This window comes from Octopus bimaculoides, chromosome 5 (assembly GCF_046866305.1).
Source record: "Octopus bimaculoides isolate indiv1 chromosome 5, ASM4686630v1, whole genome shotgun sequence".
NCBI lineage: Eukaryota > Metazoa > Mollusca > Cephalopoda > Octopoda > Octopodidae > Octopus > Octopus bimaculoides.
In genome coordinates this window covers 110,838,719-110,858,387 of record NC_142932.1, presented here as the reverse complement: position 1 = coordinate 110,858,387, position 19,669 = coordinate 110,838,719, and the positions used below count along the sequence as shown (strand labels likewise).

General features: G+C 37.3%; 1 protein-coding gene across 3 annotated transcripts in view; it reads left to right on the top strand.

Annotated features, from left to right (window-relative positions):
- LOC106874504 (SH2/SH3 adapter protein dreadlocks) overlaps positions 1–19,669 on the top strand; it is a 93,425-nt gene that overhangs the window by 60,821 nt on the left and 12,935 nt on the right. For 2 of the 3 annotated variants that reach the window (XM_014922249.3, XM_089352936.1), the window contains 2 exons: positions 9,965–10,029; positions 16,463–17,445. In XM_014922249.3, coding sequence (XP_014777735.1) covers positions 16,486–17,445 — 960 coding nt within the window. In that variant the 5' untranslated portion in view covers positions 9,965–10,029; positions 16,463–16,485. The remainder of the gene's footprint in view (positions 1–9,964; positions 10,030–16,462; positions 17,446–19,669) is intronic. The other variant, XM_014922252.3, reaches the window with a different exon arrangement.

The window sequence follows — 19,669 nt, the reverse complement described above, 5'->3', positions numbered from 1 at the left end:
TTCGGGCTAGTGTCTTCTTTAGCCTTGGGCCAACCAATGCTTTGTGAGTGAATTTGGTAGATGGAAACTGTGTGTGTTTTTGTGCTTCTCTCTGTCTGTTCACACATTGCATGACAACTGGTGTTTGCTTATGTCTCTGTAAATTAGCAATTTGGCAAAAGAGATTAATAGAATAAGTACCAGACTTAAAAATAAGTACTGGGATTGATTTGTTCAACTAAACCCTTCAAAACGGTGCCTCTGCATGGCTACAGTCTAGTAACTGAAATGAGTAAAGGTAAAAGTGATATCTTTTCTAATCCTCATTTTTTTCAGTTTTAGCATATTTTCACCCATCTCCACAACAGATTAATATACTGAACCATAAAAGAAATGTCACATTGTAAAAGATTTGCTACTTCAGGCTGATGACGAGCAATGACTCAGAAACATGTCCCTGAATGCACACTGGACTGGGTGGGGGTGCTTGTCTCCCCCTTGCAAATATAAGGACAAAGGAAATGTGTCAAAGCCGACAGGAAGTGGTCCAGCTTCCTAGGGCTAAATAGCAGTAGTATGATTCCCTTATTGGGACTGTCACGTTAAGTTGACAGTATACAACTGCTTTATCATAACACTGCTGCTTAATTCTCTCTGAGATTTATAATTAGATCATTTCTAATTTATGTAATCAAAAGATTTTTTGTTTCATAGATATTGAGATGATATGGATTCTATCACATTTTTAGGTAATTTGACACCAGGAAGATGTCATTGACCCACAACACCACTCTCTTTTGAAAACACAAGGAATGCATGTAGGGTTCAAACTCACTTTTATTGGTTTAACTCTATATAAACTAAGTTTATACAGAGTCATAACTTTGTTTCTGTCCTTGTGATTTTTTTCAAATCGAATAAATCTCTTCTATATGAAGGTTGAATATTTATATCTTTTTTTAGAGACAGTGAGAAATAAATAAAAAAGAAATGAAAAGAAGAGAGAGAATATGCAAGATAAGATACAACATTTGAAGGAAAAGAAATTTTAGCATTAGTTTCAACCAATGTTGGTGTAGTAATATCTTCAGGTGTGGCTTTTACTGACATTCTGGCCTTGGCTAGAAGTTGAAATTGTCTTCTTAAATGGGGAAGTGTGCCATCAAAGGTTGTGTATGTCTGTGCAGATTTATGTGTACTTGGACTGATAGCAATGTATATATAGATCACTGTAGAGGAGGTGGAATAAGTAAACAAAGTGCTGACATAGTTCTAATCAAGAGAAAAACATGTTGATGAAAATGGTGGAATATGTGATTGCTTGAGAATTAGAATAACAAGTTAAGAATGCTAGAAATATTGTGTTCATGAAAATTATTGTAATAATAATATTACCCAGTTGGTATGAAGGCAATTAAAGAATATTAAGAATGGTGGAATTTTGAAGTTTTGATGCATGAAATGAATGAACATTAAAAACTTAGAGATAGATAATGGGTAGATATTAGGGGTAGGGATTGGAGGAAGTGGAATATATCAGGTGTAGACAAACTACTAGAGCTATAAATAGATACACACCAACACATCAACTGCATCTGCTAACCTCCTCAGTTCATTCATACCAAAACATTTACACTCTTCTCATAGGTATTCATATTTTTAGTGCATTCATAAAACCATCTACATATGCATAGATATGCATGCAAGCACACACACTTAACATTTGTAGCTTCATATGAATGTATATTTACATAAGCTTAAATATACATATCCATAATCCAATATCAACAATTACATATGAACATACGAATCTTTCATTTCTTGAAATGTTGGTATGAATTCTAAAACCATCCATTTGTGCAAAGGAGCACATGAGAGTTGCAACAGATACAAATTTGAGGAGGTACTGACAAAGTGGTTTATCAATCAACAATCCTTTGGTAACAACATCCATAGCATAGAAATTCATAATGCTACTGCTAAACTTGCTAACCATATGGACATCAAGAATGTTCTGGCAATTTAGAAATCACCAGACCATTTGGGTAGAGGATAAATGATTTAATTAACTGTGAAGGGCTCTTAACTTTCCAAGTGTATAACATGAATAGAGCTGGTTTTTATTGGCAATTGCTGCTCCAGACTACCCAAGCTTTTAAGAAAGAAATTGCTACACCTACTTGTAAATTTTGTAAATTAAGTAAAGAATGCTTTTTGTTGGCATAGTGTTATATGAATGTAGATGGTATGCAACTTTTAAAGTTAATGGTTGCAGTGAAATCAGTGCATCTACAAGTTTTGAAAGACATAAAGTACTGGCTATTTTATTGTTTCTTCTGTTTGAGCAATCCAGTTGCATGCAGATTAATCAGCAGAATGGTTAGACATGACCTACAAATCTGTTGTTTCAGTTATACAATAACTCCTTCTAACTGAAGATCCAACAGTACACTTCAGTGATGAAGCTTACAATATGACAGTTTGGATCTGTTGTATTCTCTCCACTGTCCACTCTATTTCTATAAGTTTGTAGATTCCCATGGCCACAGTAGAAGTGTGCAAGGTGGACTTGGCCAGAGCATGACAGCTGCTGTTTTTCTGTTTTCATGGGAAATTGGAAATGGAGGACATTGGTTACATGATGGTAACACTCATTTACAACTATCACATGTGTCTGGGATTAATGGGGATACTGATGTTGCAGCTGTTTCTGTGTGTATGTGCTGAGCTTGAGTTGAGTGAGGGAGATAGAATTTTTAGATTGATGGTAGATTGTTGTATCTGTGTCTGGATGTGTGTGTATGTGTGTGTGGGGGGTGCTGATTCTTCATGTATTGGCAGAGACTGTGATGGTTGGTGTATGTTGTTGCAATAAACAATGCACCTTGCATGTCTTGATGTATTTTTGTTTTTAGTATTATTTTGTCAGGATAATGTATGATGTACTGTTTTGTGTATTTCATAGTTTAGAGTGTCATTTGGGTGGCATAGTTCATGATGGATCTAATGTATGTCATGTATACATTATTGTTTTAGTTTATTTCTGTTGACCAAATGTCATACCTGTGATTGCTCTCAGTATTTGCATGGCTTTGATTTCTTTATTAGGTCTTATGTAGATTCTGTGACTAATGTGGAATTGTTATAGCTTTTTGATATTTTGGTTTTCTGTATATATGTGTGGAATATGTTTGTTGAGTGTGATTGTTTTACATGATGTTTCCTGGCATTGCTAATTATAAAGGGAGACAGTGGATTTGGTAGGTTCTACTTTTAAGTGTGTTGTTTTGGAGCCAGGGTTCTAGGAGATTGATGCCATTGCAATTGTTCAATTGTGTTTATAGAATGGTAGGACAGCGCCAATGTGATGTCTTCTATGTTTTAAGGAGGTATGGGAAATTGCAATTTTTGGAATAGTAGGAAGGATCTGGTAAGAAGTTTACTAGCCAACTTTTTGAATTGTTTAAAGGAGTTGACAAAACGTTAATGATGTCTGGGGTAGTTAGATTGGTGCAGGTGAGATGTTGAGGTGCCTTTATGCAGTTATGTATATAACATGCAATAATTAGCAGTCAAGTCCCCTTCAAATCTTACCCTATTTGTGTTAAAGGCTTGCCTTTCAAAGTCATTGCTTTGTACTTCCCCACCCCAATCACTTTATAAGGTGTTAAACAAATTTCGTATTTATCCGTTTGTTCAACCATGATTTGAATTTCAGTTGAATTGTTGTTTATCATGGGAGACTGAATCTATTGTAGCCTACTACTTGCTTTGGTGTTATTACCGCCTGACTCTGTGTCGCCAGTGGCATTGATGTTGTTGTTAATGTACCATGTCATGATTTACTGTTTTGTTTGGGATATGTTTGTTAGTCTGCATTGAATCAGACAATTCAGTTTTGTAGATAATAGTTTGCTTGTTGTTGAAGTGTTTTGGGGCTTTTGTCAAATTTATGATGACTGTTATTCCTATGTTTTCAACCTCTGCTTAAAACTTTTACATTTAGACACATATTATAAACATGCGTCATGTAACTTGTGTAAAGGTGGTAACTCCACTTTGTATTGCAGTTATAATAATGTTTAGGACAACAAAAACTTAGGGTCTGAATGTTTCATTCATTTACTTATTTATATATGATTTTAAAGAAATGGCGACAGTCTGTGATAGTTTTGATGAATTTTAATTGCAATTTAAAGTTATTCATATCTTGAGATTTCTTTGAAGGTTTTTCTTTTATGCCATTGTGTGACATTATTACACACTAATGTTTAGATTCTTTTTTTAGACATGTTCCTATGAATTCATACCTAAAGTTGAAGCTCAACTCTGGTATAGTCTTCATCTAAATGGTTATTAAAGATGTTCTTTTACTGGTCTTCTCTTTGGATTGCTATTATTCTGGGATATCATCATCAAGAGTTATATTGACTCCAGTTTGTAGCTTTTTTTTCTTTTTTTAGCTTCATGTCTATGGCTGGATGCTCTTAGTAACACCAACCACTTCATAGAGTATGTTGGATGCATTTTATTGTGCTACTAACACTAATGAGGTTGTCATGTATTTGACAATCTTGAAAGGTCCTCTCAGTTCTGTTATCTCTGCTTCTTTGCCAGTCAGGTTGTAGTGTTTGTGTGTTTTTGTCTGTATATTTGCAGGTGTGTATGTATCAGTGTGTGTGTCTTTGTATCACATGATGTCAAGACAAGGAGACAGTAACAATCATGTACATACACAACCATTCATGCATGCAAGCATGTCCTCTATGTCCCTTTCTCAGCTGAGAGAACTTATTCATAGGGCCACGTAAAAGTGCCTGTGCCAGTGACATGGTAAAAGCACTTAGTCCACTTTGTAAAGTGGTTGGTATTAGAAAGGGCATCCAGCCATAGAAATCCTGTCAAAACAGACAGATGGAACCCAGGCAGCCCTCTAGATGGACAGCTCTCGTCGAACCATCCAACCCATGCCAGAATGGAGTATGGATGTTAACTAATGATGATGACACACACAATGGGATATTTTCAGATTCTGTCTTCCAAATCCACTCCCAAACTTTAGTCAGCCTCTCCTGGAAACTGTTCAGAGACGTGCAATCAAGTGAATACCCTCCATCAGGCATCTACCATACTCTGAATGCCTTGCTTCCCTGGGCATAGATATACTGAAGCTCCGACGTCTGGCAACTGACTTGGTAAACACCTCCAAGGTTATTAACCATTGTGCCAACAACCACTTCGAGCCCTTTTTGAGCTCTGTGTCTAACACATGTAGGTATGCCTACAAAGTCAGAAAACAACACAACTCCCAGGACTTTCGGAAACATTTTTTCACACTCACATTTGCTGAAGCATGTAACAAACTACCTGCATCAGTTGTTAGTTGACATCTTCTGTCTTCTTTTCGGATCCTTTTTCTTATTCTTTATTGTCATCTGTTTTGTTTAATAATAATCTTTTCTACTCTAGGCACAAGGCCCAAAACTTTTAGGTAAGTTGGGCAGTCGATTAGATCGACCCAGTATGCAACTGGTATTTAATTTATCAACCCTGAAAGGATGAAAGGCAAAGTTGACCTCAGTGGAATTTGAACTCAGAACATAAAGACAGATGAAATACCGCTAAGCATTTCACCCAGCGTGCTAATGTTTCTGCCAGCTCACTGCCTGTTTTGTTTAATAATAATAGTAACATAATTGTTATTGTATTTGTAGAAGTTGGGTTTGGGTATAAAATATTCCATTATCTCTTCCAGACAGTAACACAAACTGATGTAAAATTTATTACTTTTGAGTTTTATTAACAGCAGAAGTGGGGAATGACTACAGCAGAACTACATAATATTGACTAGCAGAGGGAAGTTTTTTGGTTTCTGTAATATATTTTGACTTACATAAAATTATCAATATTTTTTCCTCTCGTCTTCACCAATCAGTTTACATAACTTTGAAAGTAATAGTCACTGTCATCAGCTGTTTTTCTAATGCTGGTATTATTTGGATGATTCACACAGCATATCTGTATGGTATTTATTTGTGAATGCCCTTCCTATTGTGAACCGAGTAGCTTTATCATGCCACTAGTACATGAAAGGACAGGACAGGACTAAAATATTTCCTCTACCCTATATCAAATTTTTATTCACAGGTTGGTGTTGGGAAGGGGATCTAGCCATAGAAACCAATTGAGAATGAAATCTGTGTTGAAGATGTGGTCTTCTGACTCACTAAGAAGTACAGTAGTGGCCATCCAACCCATGCTGGCATGGAAAGCAGATGTAAAACAAAAATAATGTTGATGAGTTACTACTCCCTTAGATTGTGTAAATACCATTTGTACAGTTCACATAATTTCTATTCATTTTCTTGGGTCATCATCACCGTGTGCTTCTTTCCATATTGGTATGTGTCAGATGAGTCTTCAAGTAGTGTTTCGCAGCCAGACCTTAACTTTGTAAGCTGTTTTATCCTGAGTAGGACATTCCCTTTATTACTCTTTTTGGGGCACAAACAGTGTTCAAGTGTCAGTGTGAAGACCTGCAATGAGACCAACCCCAAAATTGCAGTGTTTTGAACCAAACTTCTTAATCACACAGTTATTGAGATAGAATGTGAAACAAGCCCATGGACAGGACCTGACCCACATTTCTATGGTCCTTATCATGTAATATCCTTGTTTCATGCTAGTATGGGTTTTCTATTGTTTGACAGCATCTGATGGGTTCAAAAACTGCACCATGCCCCAGTGTCTGTTTTGACATGGCTTCTACAGCTGGATACACTTAACACCAACCACTTGACAGCGTATACTGGGTGGTTGTATATACTAGTGAGGTAGCCATGCAGCTGACATGACTATGAATCTTGTGGGGTGGGGTGGGGCAGTATAATGTTGAATATCATTTTAGAGTTGAAAATATTTGCAGTTATCTTTTATCTTTTACTTGTTTCAGTCATTAGACCGTGGCCATGTTGGGGCACCGCCTTGAACTTTTAGTCAAATGAATCAATCCCAGTACTTCTTTTTTTAAGCCTTGTACTAATTCTGTCAGTCACTTTTTGCCAAACTGCTAAGTTACAGGGATGCAAACACACCATTATCAGTTAAGTGGTGGTGGTGGTGGGACAAACACAGGCAGAACGATACACATAGACATACATACATACATACATATATACAACAGGCTCTCAGTTTCCATCTATCAAATCCTCTCCCAAAGCTTTGGTCAGCCTGAGGCTATTGCAGAAAACACTTGCCCAAGGTGCCATGCAATGGGACTGAACTTGGAACCTTGTGGTTGGGAAGCAAGTTTCTTACCATACAGCCACAATTCATAGTTTTTTTCTCAAATGTAATCAGTAAAGCGGTTACTTGGTAAGAAGCTACTACATGGTTTGGATCTCTTCATTGAATCTGTCTTTTTAGCCTAATTTAATTTGTGCCTCTTATATCATTTTGAAAATCTTAACTAATTCATGTAATTAATTATTAGTTTGATAATTATTGTGTTACAATAAATTGTTTCCATGATTGATTTCAATTTGTTTGTTTTTAGTTCATAGTATCAATCATCTGTAGTGAAGCATACATATGACACTTGTAGCATTAGTTGGCTCCCTCTCTCTGTCTCTCTCTCTGTCTCTCTGTCTCTCTCTCTGTCTCTCTGTCTCTCTCTCTGTCTCTCTGTCTCTCTCTCTGTCTCTCTGTCTCTCTCTCTGTCTCTCTGTCTCTCTCTCTGTCTCTCTGTCTCTCTCTCTGTCTCTCTCTCTGTCTCTCTGTCTCTCTCTCTCTCCTCTCTGTCCCCCCCCCTCTCTCTCAAACCAGAACCCACTTTAAACCCTATCTTAGTCACTTTGATAAAGATGTGTAAAGTAAAGATGATTATTTTAGATATGCTGGGAAAATGATCAATCTGACATTATATCAAGGATATAGTTACAAAATATTTTTACAATCTATTTTAGAGAAGACTGAACAAGTTTTTATAAAATTTAATAGGTTTAGTAAAGTTCTATCTATAGATGTAACCTGTTAAACTATGATCTGATTACTTTATCACAGGCAATTTTGTAATGCTTGTCTATTTTGCATAACTTCTAATTCACTGCATTTTGTTAATAATTTCTCTTCAGTTTTATTCATCTAGTTTATAAGCCTGTGTTATGGTAGTTTTATAAAAAACAGACATTAAACCAGTGATGAAGAGGATGATAATTTCATGCTGCTCATCTAGTGTGACCAGTGGTATACAGCTCATTTCTTCTATAGTTGTTTATGTTAATCAACTTTCAGTGCCTATCTTCTGCTATCATACATCACATTACTGACACAGACATCATATATATATATATATATATATATATATATATATATATATATATATATATGGAGCCTGGTGTTACCATCCAGTTTCACCAGTCCTCAGTCAAATAGTCCAACCCATGCTAGCATGGAAAGCGGACGTTAAACGATGATGATGATGATATATAATACAAAAAATATATATGCATGTATACACACATATATGTATATACTTTCATCTACATGTGTATATAGATGCATATCAGGGTACAGGACGTTAGAACAATGAACTACAGACAACGGAATGAACACCTAGGAAAACAGAAAGCCACTTGGAATTATTCATCAGCTGCTTCTATTCTAACTCTACGTTATATATATATATATAAATACAGACATCATATATATATATGCACTTTGCTTTTCTGTCCTCTCCGTATGTATATATATCATTCACCACTCCTCTTATAGGCATATATCATTCACCACTCCTCTTATATATATATATATATCTGTGCTGTTGTTTCCCTCTTTCCAACACTTTACATCCTCCATCATATCAGATCAACCAAAGGCCTTTTAGTTCTTGACCACAATGGATTTGTTACAATTGCAGTGTTGATTGTCTCTGCCTTGTCTCACTGGTATCTTACTACTCTTTTTGGGCTTAACTGAACTGATCCATTTTAAATATTCTATGTAGCTGTTTCTATAATTATTTTTTCCCTTTTGAAACCCTCACCTGCCACAAATTAACATCTTAAATTTAGTTGCATTCAGGCCTCTTCAGCTATTTTATTATTGAATTTTCCTAAAATTCCTTTATTGATTTGATAAAACAAATTCACTTGTGTAGAGAAACTTGTATGAGTTGATAGATTTAAATTACTTCACAGTATATATATATATATGCACACACACAAATTTCCAAAGATAGAGATGAATGTATTTTTGATCTTGACTAATTTTTTAACTCTGTAAATAGAACCTTTTATTCAGTCTTTGTTTTCTTATTGCTTATCTGATTGCAAGATATAGGACTTTTAGGGGTTGGTACATAGCTATATTTTAATGGTATAATGTAGATAAAGAAAATCTCCCTTTGATAAAACATTAGTCTATCATTGGTAAGATTCTCAGATAATGTAATGTCTGTTCTTGACAGCTAAGTGAACTAAGACAATACAGAAATATAGAAGAAGCAAATTTGAATGTATGACCCAGGAGGATGTTATCCAGTACCATAGCAACACAACCAAATACAATGTGGGACTTTTTATTTTTTTTCCCTAGACTTTGTCCACCACTTGATAATAGTCTCATATGAAATTTGTCATTTGTTATCTTAGAGCCTTGTTGGAAACTCATGCAATATAATTACCTATATCCATGTTACAGTGTTTACTTGTGTATAAGTTGTATTTTATACTTGATTTTAACTGAAAAAAACTGAGGTGTGACTTACATATGGGAGCAAAGCCAAAACTATGGTGGTGAAAGATTTTGTACCAAGATTTAACACTAAATTAGAGGTACATCTTATATGTGAATGAGACAGATGGGAATAAATATAATAGTAATCTTGTTAAATCTTATCCAGGAAGATTTTTTTCCTAACATGTTAAATTCAACTTTTGTTTTTCTTTTAATGATTTTAAAATATAATTCTTTGTTTCTTTTATAGTTCCCAGTTCCATTTTACAATGCATTTCCATTGGGTTTTGGCAAGTTCCTGTTTATAGAGCTGTGGTAAATATTTGTTTCATAATCCTGCAGAAACGTTAACAATAAAAATCACTTATTTTGTGCATGTATGTGTTTATATATATATATATATATATATATATATATATATATAATGTATGTGTGCACATATATGCACTTTGCTTTTCTGTCCTCTCTGTATGCATATATCATTCACCACTCCTCTTATATATATGCACTTTCCTTCTCTTTGACCTCATGGCTTTTTTTTTTATCTTTGATGCTTATCAATGGCTGACATCATCATCATCATCATCATCATCATCGTTTAACGTCCGCTTTCCATGCTAGCATGGGTTGGACGATTTGACTGAGGACTGGTGAAACCGGATGGCAACACCAGGCTCCAGTCTGATTTGGCAGAGTTTCTACAGCTGGATGCCCTTCCTAACGCCAACCACTCAGAGAGTGTAGTGGGTGCTTTTACGTGTCACCCGCACGAAAACGGCCACGCTCGAAATGGTGTCTTTTATGTGCCACCCGCACAAGCCAGTCCAGGGGCACTGGCAACGATCTCGCTCGAAAATCCTACAGGAGCCAGTCAGGCGGTACTGGCAACGGCCACGCTCAAAATGGTGCATCTCATGTGCCACCCGCACAAGAACCAGTCCAGGGGCACTGGCAACGATCTTACTTGGCTTGCCGGGTCTTCTCACGCACAGCCCATTTCCAAAGGTCTCGGTCCGTAGTCATCGCCTCGGTGAGGCCCAATGTACGAAGGTCTTGCCTCACCACCTCAGCCCAGGTCTTCCTGGGCCTACCTCTTCCACGGGTTCCCTCAACTGTTAGGGTGTGGCACTTTTTCACGCAGCTATCCTCCTCCATTCTCACCACATGTCCATACCAGCGCAATCGTCTCTCTTGCACGCCACAACTGATGCTTCTAATGTTCAGCTTTTCTCTCAAGATACTTACACTCTGACGGGTATTCACATTGACATTACACATCCAACGGAGCATACTGGCTTCATTCCTTGCGAGCTTACGTATGTCCTCAGCAGTTACAGCCCATGTTTCACTGCCATGTAGCATGGTTGTTCGTACGCATGCGTCATACAGTCTGCCTTTTACTCTGAGTGAGAGTCCCTTTGTCGCCAGCAGGGGTAAGAGCTCTCTAAACTTTGCCCAGGCTATTCTTATTCTAGCAGCTACACTTTCAGCGCACCCACCCCCACTACTAACTTGGTCGCCCAGATAGCGGAAGCTATCGACTACCTCTAGTTTTTCACCCTGGAATGAGATAGAAGTTGTTTCCTGTTTGTTTGCAGTCTTTATTGCACCTGAACATCTGCCACAAACAAAAACTAACTTGCTAGTTAACCTGCCTTTGATGTTGCTGCACCTCTTATGTGTCCATAGCTTGCACCGGGTACATCTTATAGAGTTACTACCTACTCCTTTTCTACATACTGAGCAGGGCCATCTACCTGAAGGGGTTATAACTTAGCTAAAAAAACCTGTCCATTCTTAGTGAAAATGGCTTCAGTTTTTTACTGTCTTCTTTTGTCAATCATAATGCCATTTATATTTTATGACACTCTCCTTTTTGACTACAAGTTTTATTTAGTCATTTCGCATTCATGAATTTAGACCATAACTTGTTGGTGTGTAGCACTGGTCAGCCCTGATCAAGTAGACCAGTGGCACTTAAGCAGTCTGTTGAATCTCTTATTGCATTCTCTGAATCTAGTCCACCACATACATTAATGTTTCTGTTGACTGAGGGCCACACAATGCACAATAACATGCAGTTTTGTATCACTAAGAAGTGCAATGTAACATTCTGGGGGTGCTGTTTCCTTCATTATCCAGTCTGCTCCTTTGTGCAGTAGGTTCTCATAATAACCACAACTGAGTTTGCTTAAAATGGACTGGTTGGAGTATTTCAGTTGTTGTGCTTAAAATGGACTGGTTGGAGTATTTCAGTTGTTGTTCTGCACTTATTTCCGATGTACATCCCAACACAGTGACAGAGAGGTGATGAGGTTACTGATGATGTAAGTGCTATTCTTGTGTTTATCTGGATTAAAGCAGGCAAGATAGTGATTTTAGGATGGTGTTGGACTAGTTAGTTTTCTGGAGCAGATGTTCCTGTGTTTGAGAGTGATTGAACATATGGCAGGAATTGTGTGGGCTGAGTTTGCTTGCTGTAGCAAAAAAAACAAAAACAAAAAAAAACCCCTGCATCCTTGATATGTCCAGGCAGTTGCTATTTTGAGTATTTTACTTTTATATTGTGTAGGTGTGCTCTGAGTGTGAAATGTGAACAGCTTGTATTTATCGTATGTCCTTTACAGTGTATTGCAGAAAGATTGTAGGGTCAGATAGGACCGGCATAATCAGAGATGGCTATGATTTGTAGTCTAATAGTGCCAGTGTGTCATTGTGGTTAAAAAGCTTCCTTCCCAACCATATGGTCTTGGGATCAGTCCCACTGTGTAGCACCTGCTATGCTCACAGAGCAGTTGTTACTCTAGAATATTATTGTAATTCCTGATCATCTCATTTTGGCATGTGTCTGGCTCTCCACTTTTGAGTTTTTCTCAATATTATAGGCTAAGGACAATCTTTTCACATGTTGTACAGAAGGTAGGAACCAAAGTGCAAATATTGTCCATGAATTTGAGTTTGCAATATACATACTTTGTGCAAGTTATGAGCACATTCCAGAAGGCTAGCTTATTGCCCTTTTCTTTTCTAGTTGCGTACTGAACTGAAGGTTTTATTGACTTGCCATGGTCCAGCAGTAGTTGTACTTCTTTCTCAGATGACCAAAGTACGAAGATGTCATTTGTATATCTTATCCTCCTGGTTGGCTTAAGTCAGGTTGTTTTTAAAGACGTCTCTTTAAAGCATTCCATGAATATGTTTGCCATCACTGGGGATGATGAACCAATAGCTAAGCCTTCTTACTGTCAATATTAGGATAGGCACCAATTGGAAGTATGTTTGTACACAGAATGTCAATGCAACATTTTCATCCGATTATGTCATGATACTGCTACATTCTCCAACTGAAGGATCCAATTCCAGTTTTGATCTCTAATAACAACTGGTAGTGGCTCATTAGTAAGAATCTTGAATACACTTACCACATCCAAATTAATCATTCTGTGAGAATGAATGAGAATATTTTTGAGTCTATAAAATGAATAGAATTCTTTATAGAAGATTGAAACTTACCCATTAGGGTGTTGATTATATCTACAAAGGATCTGCTCAGTGATGACATGCTGTGCTGACAACTGACTGTTGGTCTTAGTGGAATATTGACTTAGAGAATTTTTGGGAAACTGTAGATATGTTGTAGCCTACTGTAATGTTGATTCAACTGTCTGTATTCATTCAATCTAAACTGATTCTTGTTCTTTTTCAGGTTTTGTGACAGCTTTCTTTTGGTTATCACTTGTTGAATCCTTCTTTAACTTGCAGTTGCTACCTTCCCAACTAGGCTTGTCAATTTCTGAGTATTCCTATCTATCCATTACCACTGTTGTCTTTGTCTGATATTCTTGTATCATTCTAGAATTTTTTATAACTATTTTTCCTCTTTTCTGATATTTGGTTTGGGAGGTTTGGCTTTTTCCTGTGGTTGTTTCTCTTTCCATTTCAACTCATCAGCCCTGTGTCTTATGTATTTTCAAACCTATCTTCTTTATTGGGATTATCATATCTAAATATGGAACCCAATTGACTGTTGTTGCGAAGTTGAGACTTTTGTTTAATACTGTTTACTTAGAACTGCTTAATTGTTGTTCACTGATATCAGCAACTGCTTTCATTGTTGAACAGTGAATGTTGTAGCTGGGTCAGTCTGTTTCAAGCAGAATGAGCAAGTGATATCACAAGCAGGAAGATAACTGATAGTAGAATACTCCTGATAATTCTGGTATAGACAGATGGAATAAAAACAATTTACCCTTATTAATAAATTGTTTGGTTTGAAATTCCAAGAATGTTTCTGTATACAATAGGCATCCAGAGAAGGTTAAAAGGTACAATGGCAAAAACATTGCAACAACCCAGATTTCTCTGAGTTCAGTCCTACTGTGTGCAGCTGGGGCAAATGTCTTCTACTGTAGCTTTGAGCCAATCAGAGTCTTATAAGTGAATTTGGTACACAGAAACTGAAAGAAACCCATTATTTATGTATGTGTTTGTTTATATCTGACTTTTTACACAAGTCATTATGAACAGTGTTGTTGTTGCTGCTTCACTTGCCCACAAATTGTCCACTTGCTTTGCAACCTCAAACATGTGTAAAATAAGGGATCCCTTTGAAAAACAGGTAAGGGTTAGCAACAGGAAGGGCATCTCATGTAAAATAATGTTTTAAAAATATATTTGTCCGTTAAGGATGCTGCCTCTTGTCGCTTCTGTACATATTGACTTTAGAGCCACTACTGTGGAAGCTGGTGACGTTGAGGGGCATCCCACGAGAACTGGGATGTGGGAGAGGTGTGTCTGCATACGCAGATGACATCACCATCATAGTGTTGAGCCACAGGCATATCGACCTGGTTAGCGAGACACTAAAAGAATACGAAGTGGTACGGGAGTGAAAATTAACTTGGAGAAGTCGGTGGGCTTGTGGCTTGGCACCTGGAGAGGCAGGCCCATGCTGTCTAGCAGCATCTCCGTTGTGGGACACTGGACTGATGGGCCGGTTAAACTTCTCGGGGTTTGGTTTGGACCAGACCTCCAAATGGAGAAGAACTAGGATGAGATAATGAGTAGGGTGGGTACTCTCACCCAGCAATGGGCCGAGAGAAAGCTACCCCTAAAAGGTTGGGTGGAGGTGGCGAACACGTACATCGCATCCGTCATCTATTACCACCTGACCGTTGTGCCTTGTCCCAACCCCCTACCGTCACCAAACCGGAATGCATGCTCTTTCGCTTTTTGTAGAAGGGAAGTGCTCTGATGGTTAGGCAATCCATTTATTGTCAATACCCACTAAATGGAGGGCTGGGTATGCTGTGGTTGATGATGTGCTACATGTGCTGAGACTGCGACATCTCTGGTGCTTCATAGACGCTGTTTGTGAGGCACACTTTCTCGTAGCTCATCTCTTTGGTCATGAATCAAACAGAGACCGCGGTTAGGCGAATGGCACTGTGAGTGCTGCCTTGCTCTCAATCAACTCTGCCGTCCGGGACCAAACTTGTGCGACTTCAATTCTACGAAGGCGTTCTATAGAGGATTAGTGGAGGGGAGGTGCGACAACTTTCTTGGGAAGAATCTGGGCATTGATGGGGAACACCTGACCCACCTCTTCAGGACAATTTTTGGGCCTGGACCTATGGACAATCACCAGCGATCCCTGGCAGTGCTATTGGGAAGCATTGCCTGTTCAAGATAAGCTCTACAGGTACGGTTGAGATACACCGGACTGACTTGCTCGACATGCGATCAGAGCGACGAAACTGTTCTGCACTGCACTCGTGCAGTGTGCAACCATTTCAGACCTGTGGGCTTATGTTGAATGGCTGCTGTTAGGTGTGGCACGAGTTCGGTTATCGGCTGAGTCTATCGTGAATATTGCCCCGCCACCTTCCTTTAACCAGGAAGGCAAGGCAGTTTTCATTGTACTGGTGGCTATGGTGAAAGAATGTGTATGGTGGACTCGTGCGAAAGGTTTAGAGACAAGCACTTTCCTCTCTGGCCAATCGTTCATCAACTTTTTCAAGTACCACTTGAAAGGAAAGGTGAGAATAGAGAGAGAAGTTTTGTCTCATAAAAGTTTCAATAAAAGGTGGGTGAATGTAGCAAAGATGGTACGTGTAAATGATGAAACCACTTTAAACATGATCCTGTAAATCCAAAAGAGAGAGTGAGAGAGGCAGGGAAAGTAACATATGAGAGCAAAGCGCTCTGAGGTTACCGTGGTCTTTTCTTTGGGCTTTTCTTTCCACGGATAAACCTTTTTTACATTTTTACGCCGCCCTTTTTTTGCTGTTTTCATATCACAAACGCTTTTGATTCCTTTTGATTGTTTTTTTTCATTTCTTTCTTTTGAAAAGAAAAGTTCTACTTTGTATTGTCCCCTCTGTGTTCAGCTCTGCATGGCTAATAAAGGTATCTATCTATCTATCTATATCAATCAAAGCCTAAAATACATTTTAAGTATTAAGTTAGACTTCAGCTTTTAAGCCTATTTGTTATGGAGCTTTCAAAAGATATATATATATATATATATATATATATATTTGTGTCTGTGTTTATCCCCCACCACCACTTGACAATCAGTGTTGGTATGTTTATGTTCCTATAACTTAGCAGTGTGGCAAAAAAGACAAAAAAAGTGAATTTATCTGACTACCCCAGTATTACAATATATATATATATATATGTATATATGTATATAATGTATGTATGTGTTTCTTTGTCTAAATTATTTTTCTCTTTTATTCCTCAGATGGTCTGTTATATGGTCCAAAGATGGCGGAGGAGGTGATAGTCATTGCAAAATATGATTATAAGGCTGAAAATAGCCAAGAGTTGGACATTAAGAAGAATGAGAAGCTACGTCTTCTTGACGACAGTAAAGAATGGTGGAAAGTACAAAATATGCAAAGCAAATCTGGCTTTGTACCATCAAATTATGTCAAAAAATCAAAGCCTTCCTTCTTCTCTAGTTTACTCACTAGGAAAAAGAACAAATGTCCAGCTGCCAGCTACCAGGCTTCAAGAAATGGAGTTGCGGCACTTGACCAAAAAAGTCCAGGAGGTGCTGATATCCAGATTTGTGAACATGTACCGGCAATTGTCAAATATGGTTATCAAGCACAGCGTCCTGATGAAATATCATTAACAAAATCTGAGAAGGTGATAGTCATGCAAAAATCTATTGATGGATGGTGGCGTGGCCGAAAAGATAATGAAGAATATGGGTGGTTTCCATCCAACTACGTTGAGTTGGAACAACCCTCTGACTTAGCACCTCCTCGTGTGGATTTTGGTGCAATGGAAGGGATAGAAGTTGTTACAGCTTTATATACTTTTAAACGTTCAAATCAAGAAGAACTTAGCTTTGAAAAAGGGGACCGTTTATTAATTGTTGAAAAACCTATTGAGGATCCTGATTGGTGGAAAGCACGGAACAAGTTTGACCATTTAGGTCTTGTACCACGTAATTATGTTCAATCAGTAGATGATATTGAATATGATACTGCAACCAATGACAGCTCATGTACTCCACACTCTCAGTCAGCTAGTAGTCTTTCTAATGCATCCTCACTCAGTGTGGTCGGCATGCCTAATCATAAACCACAGCATTTATCGGGACCTCTAGCTGATAAAGAGTGGTATTTTGGGAAAATAACACGGACCCAGTGTGAAGAAATGCTTACAAAACACGCTGAAGATGGGGACTTCCTGATTCGAGATAGTGAATCTACAGTAAGTATTGTTATTTATTATCTTTATTGTTTTGACTGACAATGTTATTTTGAAAACCAATTATCCATTAATTATTTTATACTTACTTCGTAATTAACTGATTATTTACAATATTTCAGTATTTTGTTTATTTGGGTGAAATAACTCTGGCATACTTCAGTTCTGAAGTATCTTCTAGTCTGGATGTTTGCTCTCTTTCTTTTCTTCTCTCTCACACTAAATTATTATTTCTTCTTGATACAACTAAACAACTACTATAATAAATAAATGTTTAACCATATTTTAATCAAATTTATTTAAATGACCTGATTAAGTCATAACAAATTCATCACTTCACTAAAAAAAAACCCCCAAAATATACTCCACATTACAACAATTGTTAACAATTCTCCCCTAAAAAAAAAAAAAAAAATTTTTGAGACTATCATCATTTTATGTTCATTCTTCCATGCTGACATAGGTTGGACAGGCTATCAATGTCTTCGTCATTTTGCACACTGAACAAATGATCAACTTTGGTTTTGTGTATATCTTACAGTGTAGTGTTGGTATTGTTTTGTTTTTAGCATTCGAGGGTTTGTCCCGTGTGAGGAAGGCTAAAAAAAAATCCCTTCTTTCCTGTGTAGTGAGATGGGTGGCCTGCATCATGGCCCCCTATCCACTTCAGGTAATATTTCACAAGTTTGCTGTGTGAATAACAACAAAATTATTTACATAGTGAACTTCATAACTCAAATAGTAAAATAATGAATGACTTTGTGAACATTCACTGGCTTCATTAATGACTCGAGCTGGAACTTCTATAAAATTGACTTAGATGCTGGCTATCTTGCCATTCCACTGAAGTTTTATATTAAATTGTTATTCATAATTACAATAATGCCTCGATATATAAGTTAACTAATTCCTGGTGAATGCTCATAAAGTAAAAACTCATAAACAGAAAATAAAACTCATTAATACTTGCGAACCAGGTATGTCACAAAGCGGATCTTTGTAAAGTGAGATATTACTGTATATTTCTGTTTATTTTTCTTTCCATGGTTGCTATTTTTCACTCAGAAACCATAATAGACTACAGACAGTTTAAAACAAAGTTCTCCATAACAAGTTGCACACACAAGATTCTAATCACAAAGAATAAAACTAAAATACTTAAACTCCTTGTAGCATCATTTTTAATCACATACTAATTCATTGTTCTACACTCAGGGGATACCAAGATAACACTATACTGAAATTGCTTTCATTACTATTTGACAGAAACAAACAATAAATCTGAAGTTTGTGGTAAAATGTCTGCAATACTAATATTCTTATTAGGCCCGTACTCTGTACCGATTGGTAGCTTTTCTTAATACATTCTGAAGAATCAATCTACAATGCATTGCTTGAGCACTCGACATCTACCTCCAGTCATACACGATCAAACTGAACAATTAAATGTTTGCAACATACTCAGACAGTTTCATTGCAATGGCTCTACAAAACATACCACAGCAGAAGGGTGATTAGAGTGTGCTGGGTCCATGGATCCTTGCTTGAATGTTCAGCTACATATATGTTTGTTTATTTTTCATATGACAGCTAGTTGAGAGTTCTCCAAGAATGGTGAGATTACTGTAGATGTCCCTTTAAAATGTCTATGGTTTTGTGTTTGAAAGAAGTGGCCCCAGCTGTAAAGGATATGGAAATAGTTCAGATGAGCAGAGACCATTGTAGCTGAGATAACACAGAATGCATACATGAGCCAGTGATTGAATCTTTGTTAGTCAGTCAGCTGGCTTTCTTTTAGATTTGATCATGTGATCATGTCTCATCCATGATCTTTTAGATTTGGTCGAGGATGTTGCTTTGTAGCAACACTGTACCATAGATGGAGTCAACACCTTATGGATTTTACTTGAGGTTTGTAATGAGTTAGCAACTGACAGAGCGGAGTATTTCCTGGTTTCAAAGAAGAGCCTTGGTCTTTGTGATGTAGTTTTGGCAATGTTTTATATGAAAGATAATCAGTTTGAGAGCCTTAGTATTTGTTGCGACTTTGAGGGTTTTTGCTATATGCTATTCACAAACTAGAGTGTTACACCATACTATTTCCTTGATATAGATTGATTGATTTTTCTCATTCTTCTTGGTTGACATCAAGCTTCACTTTTACTTCATAGTTGAGTTTTTAGTGACAAGAAAGGAAGATACCTAATTGTGAAAACAATTGTCATAA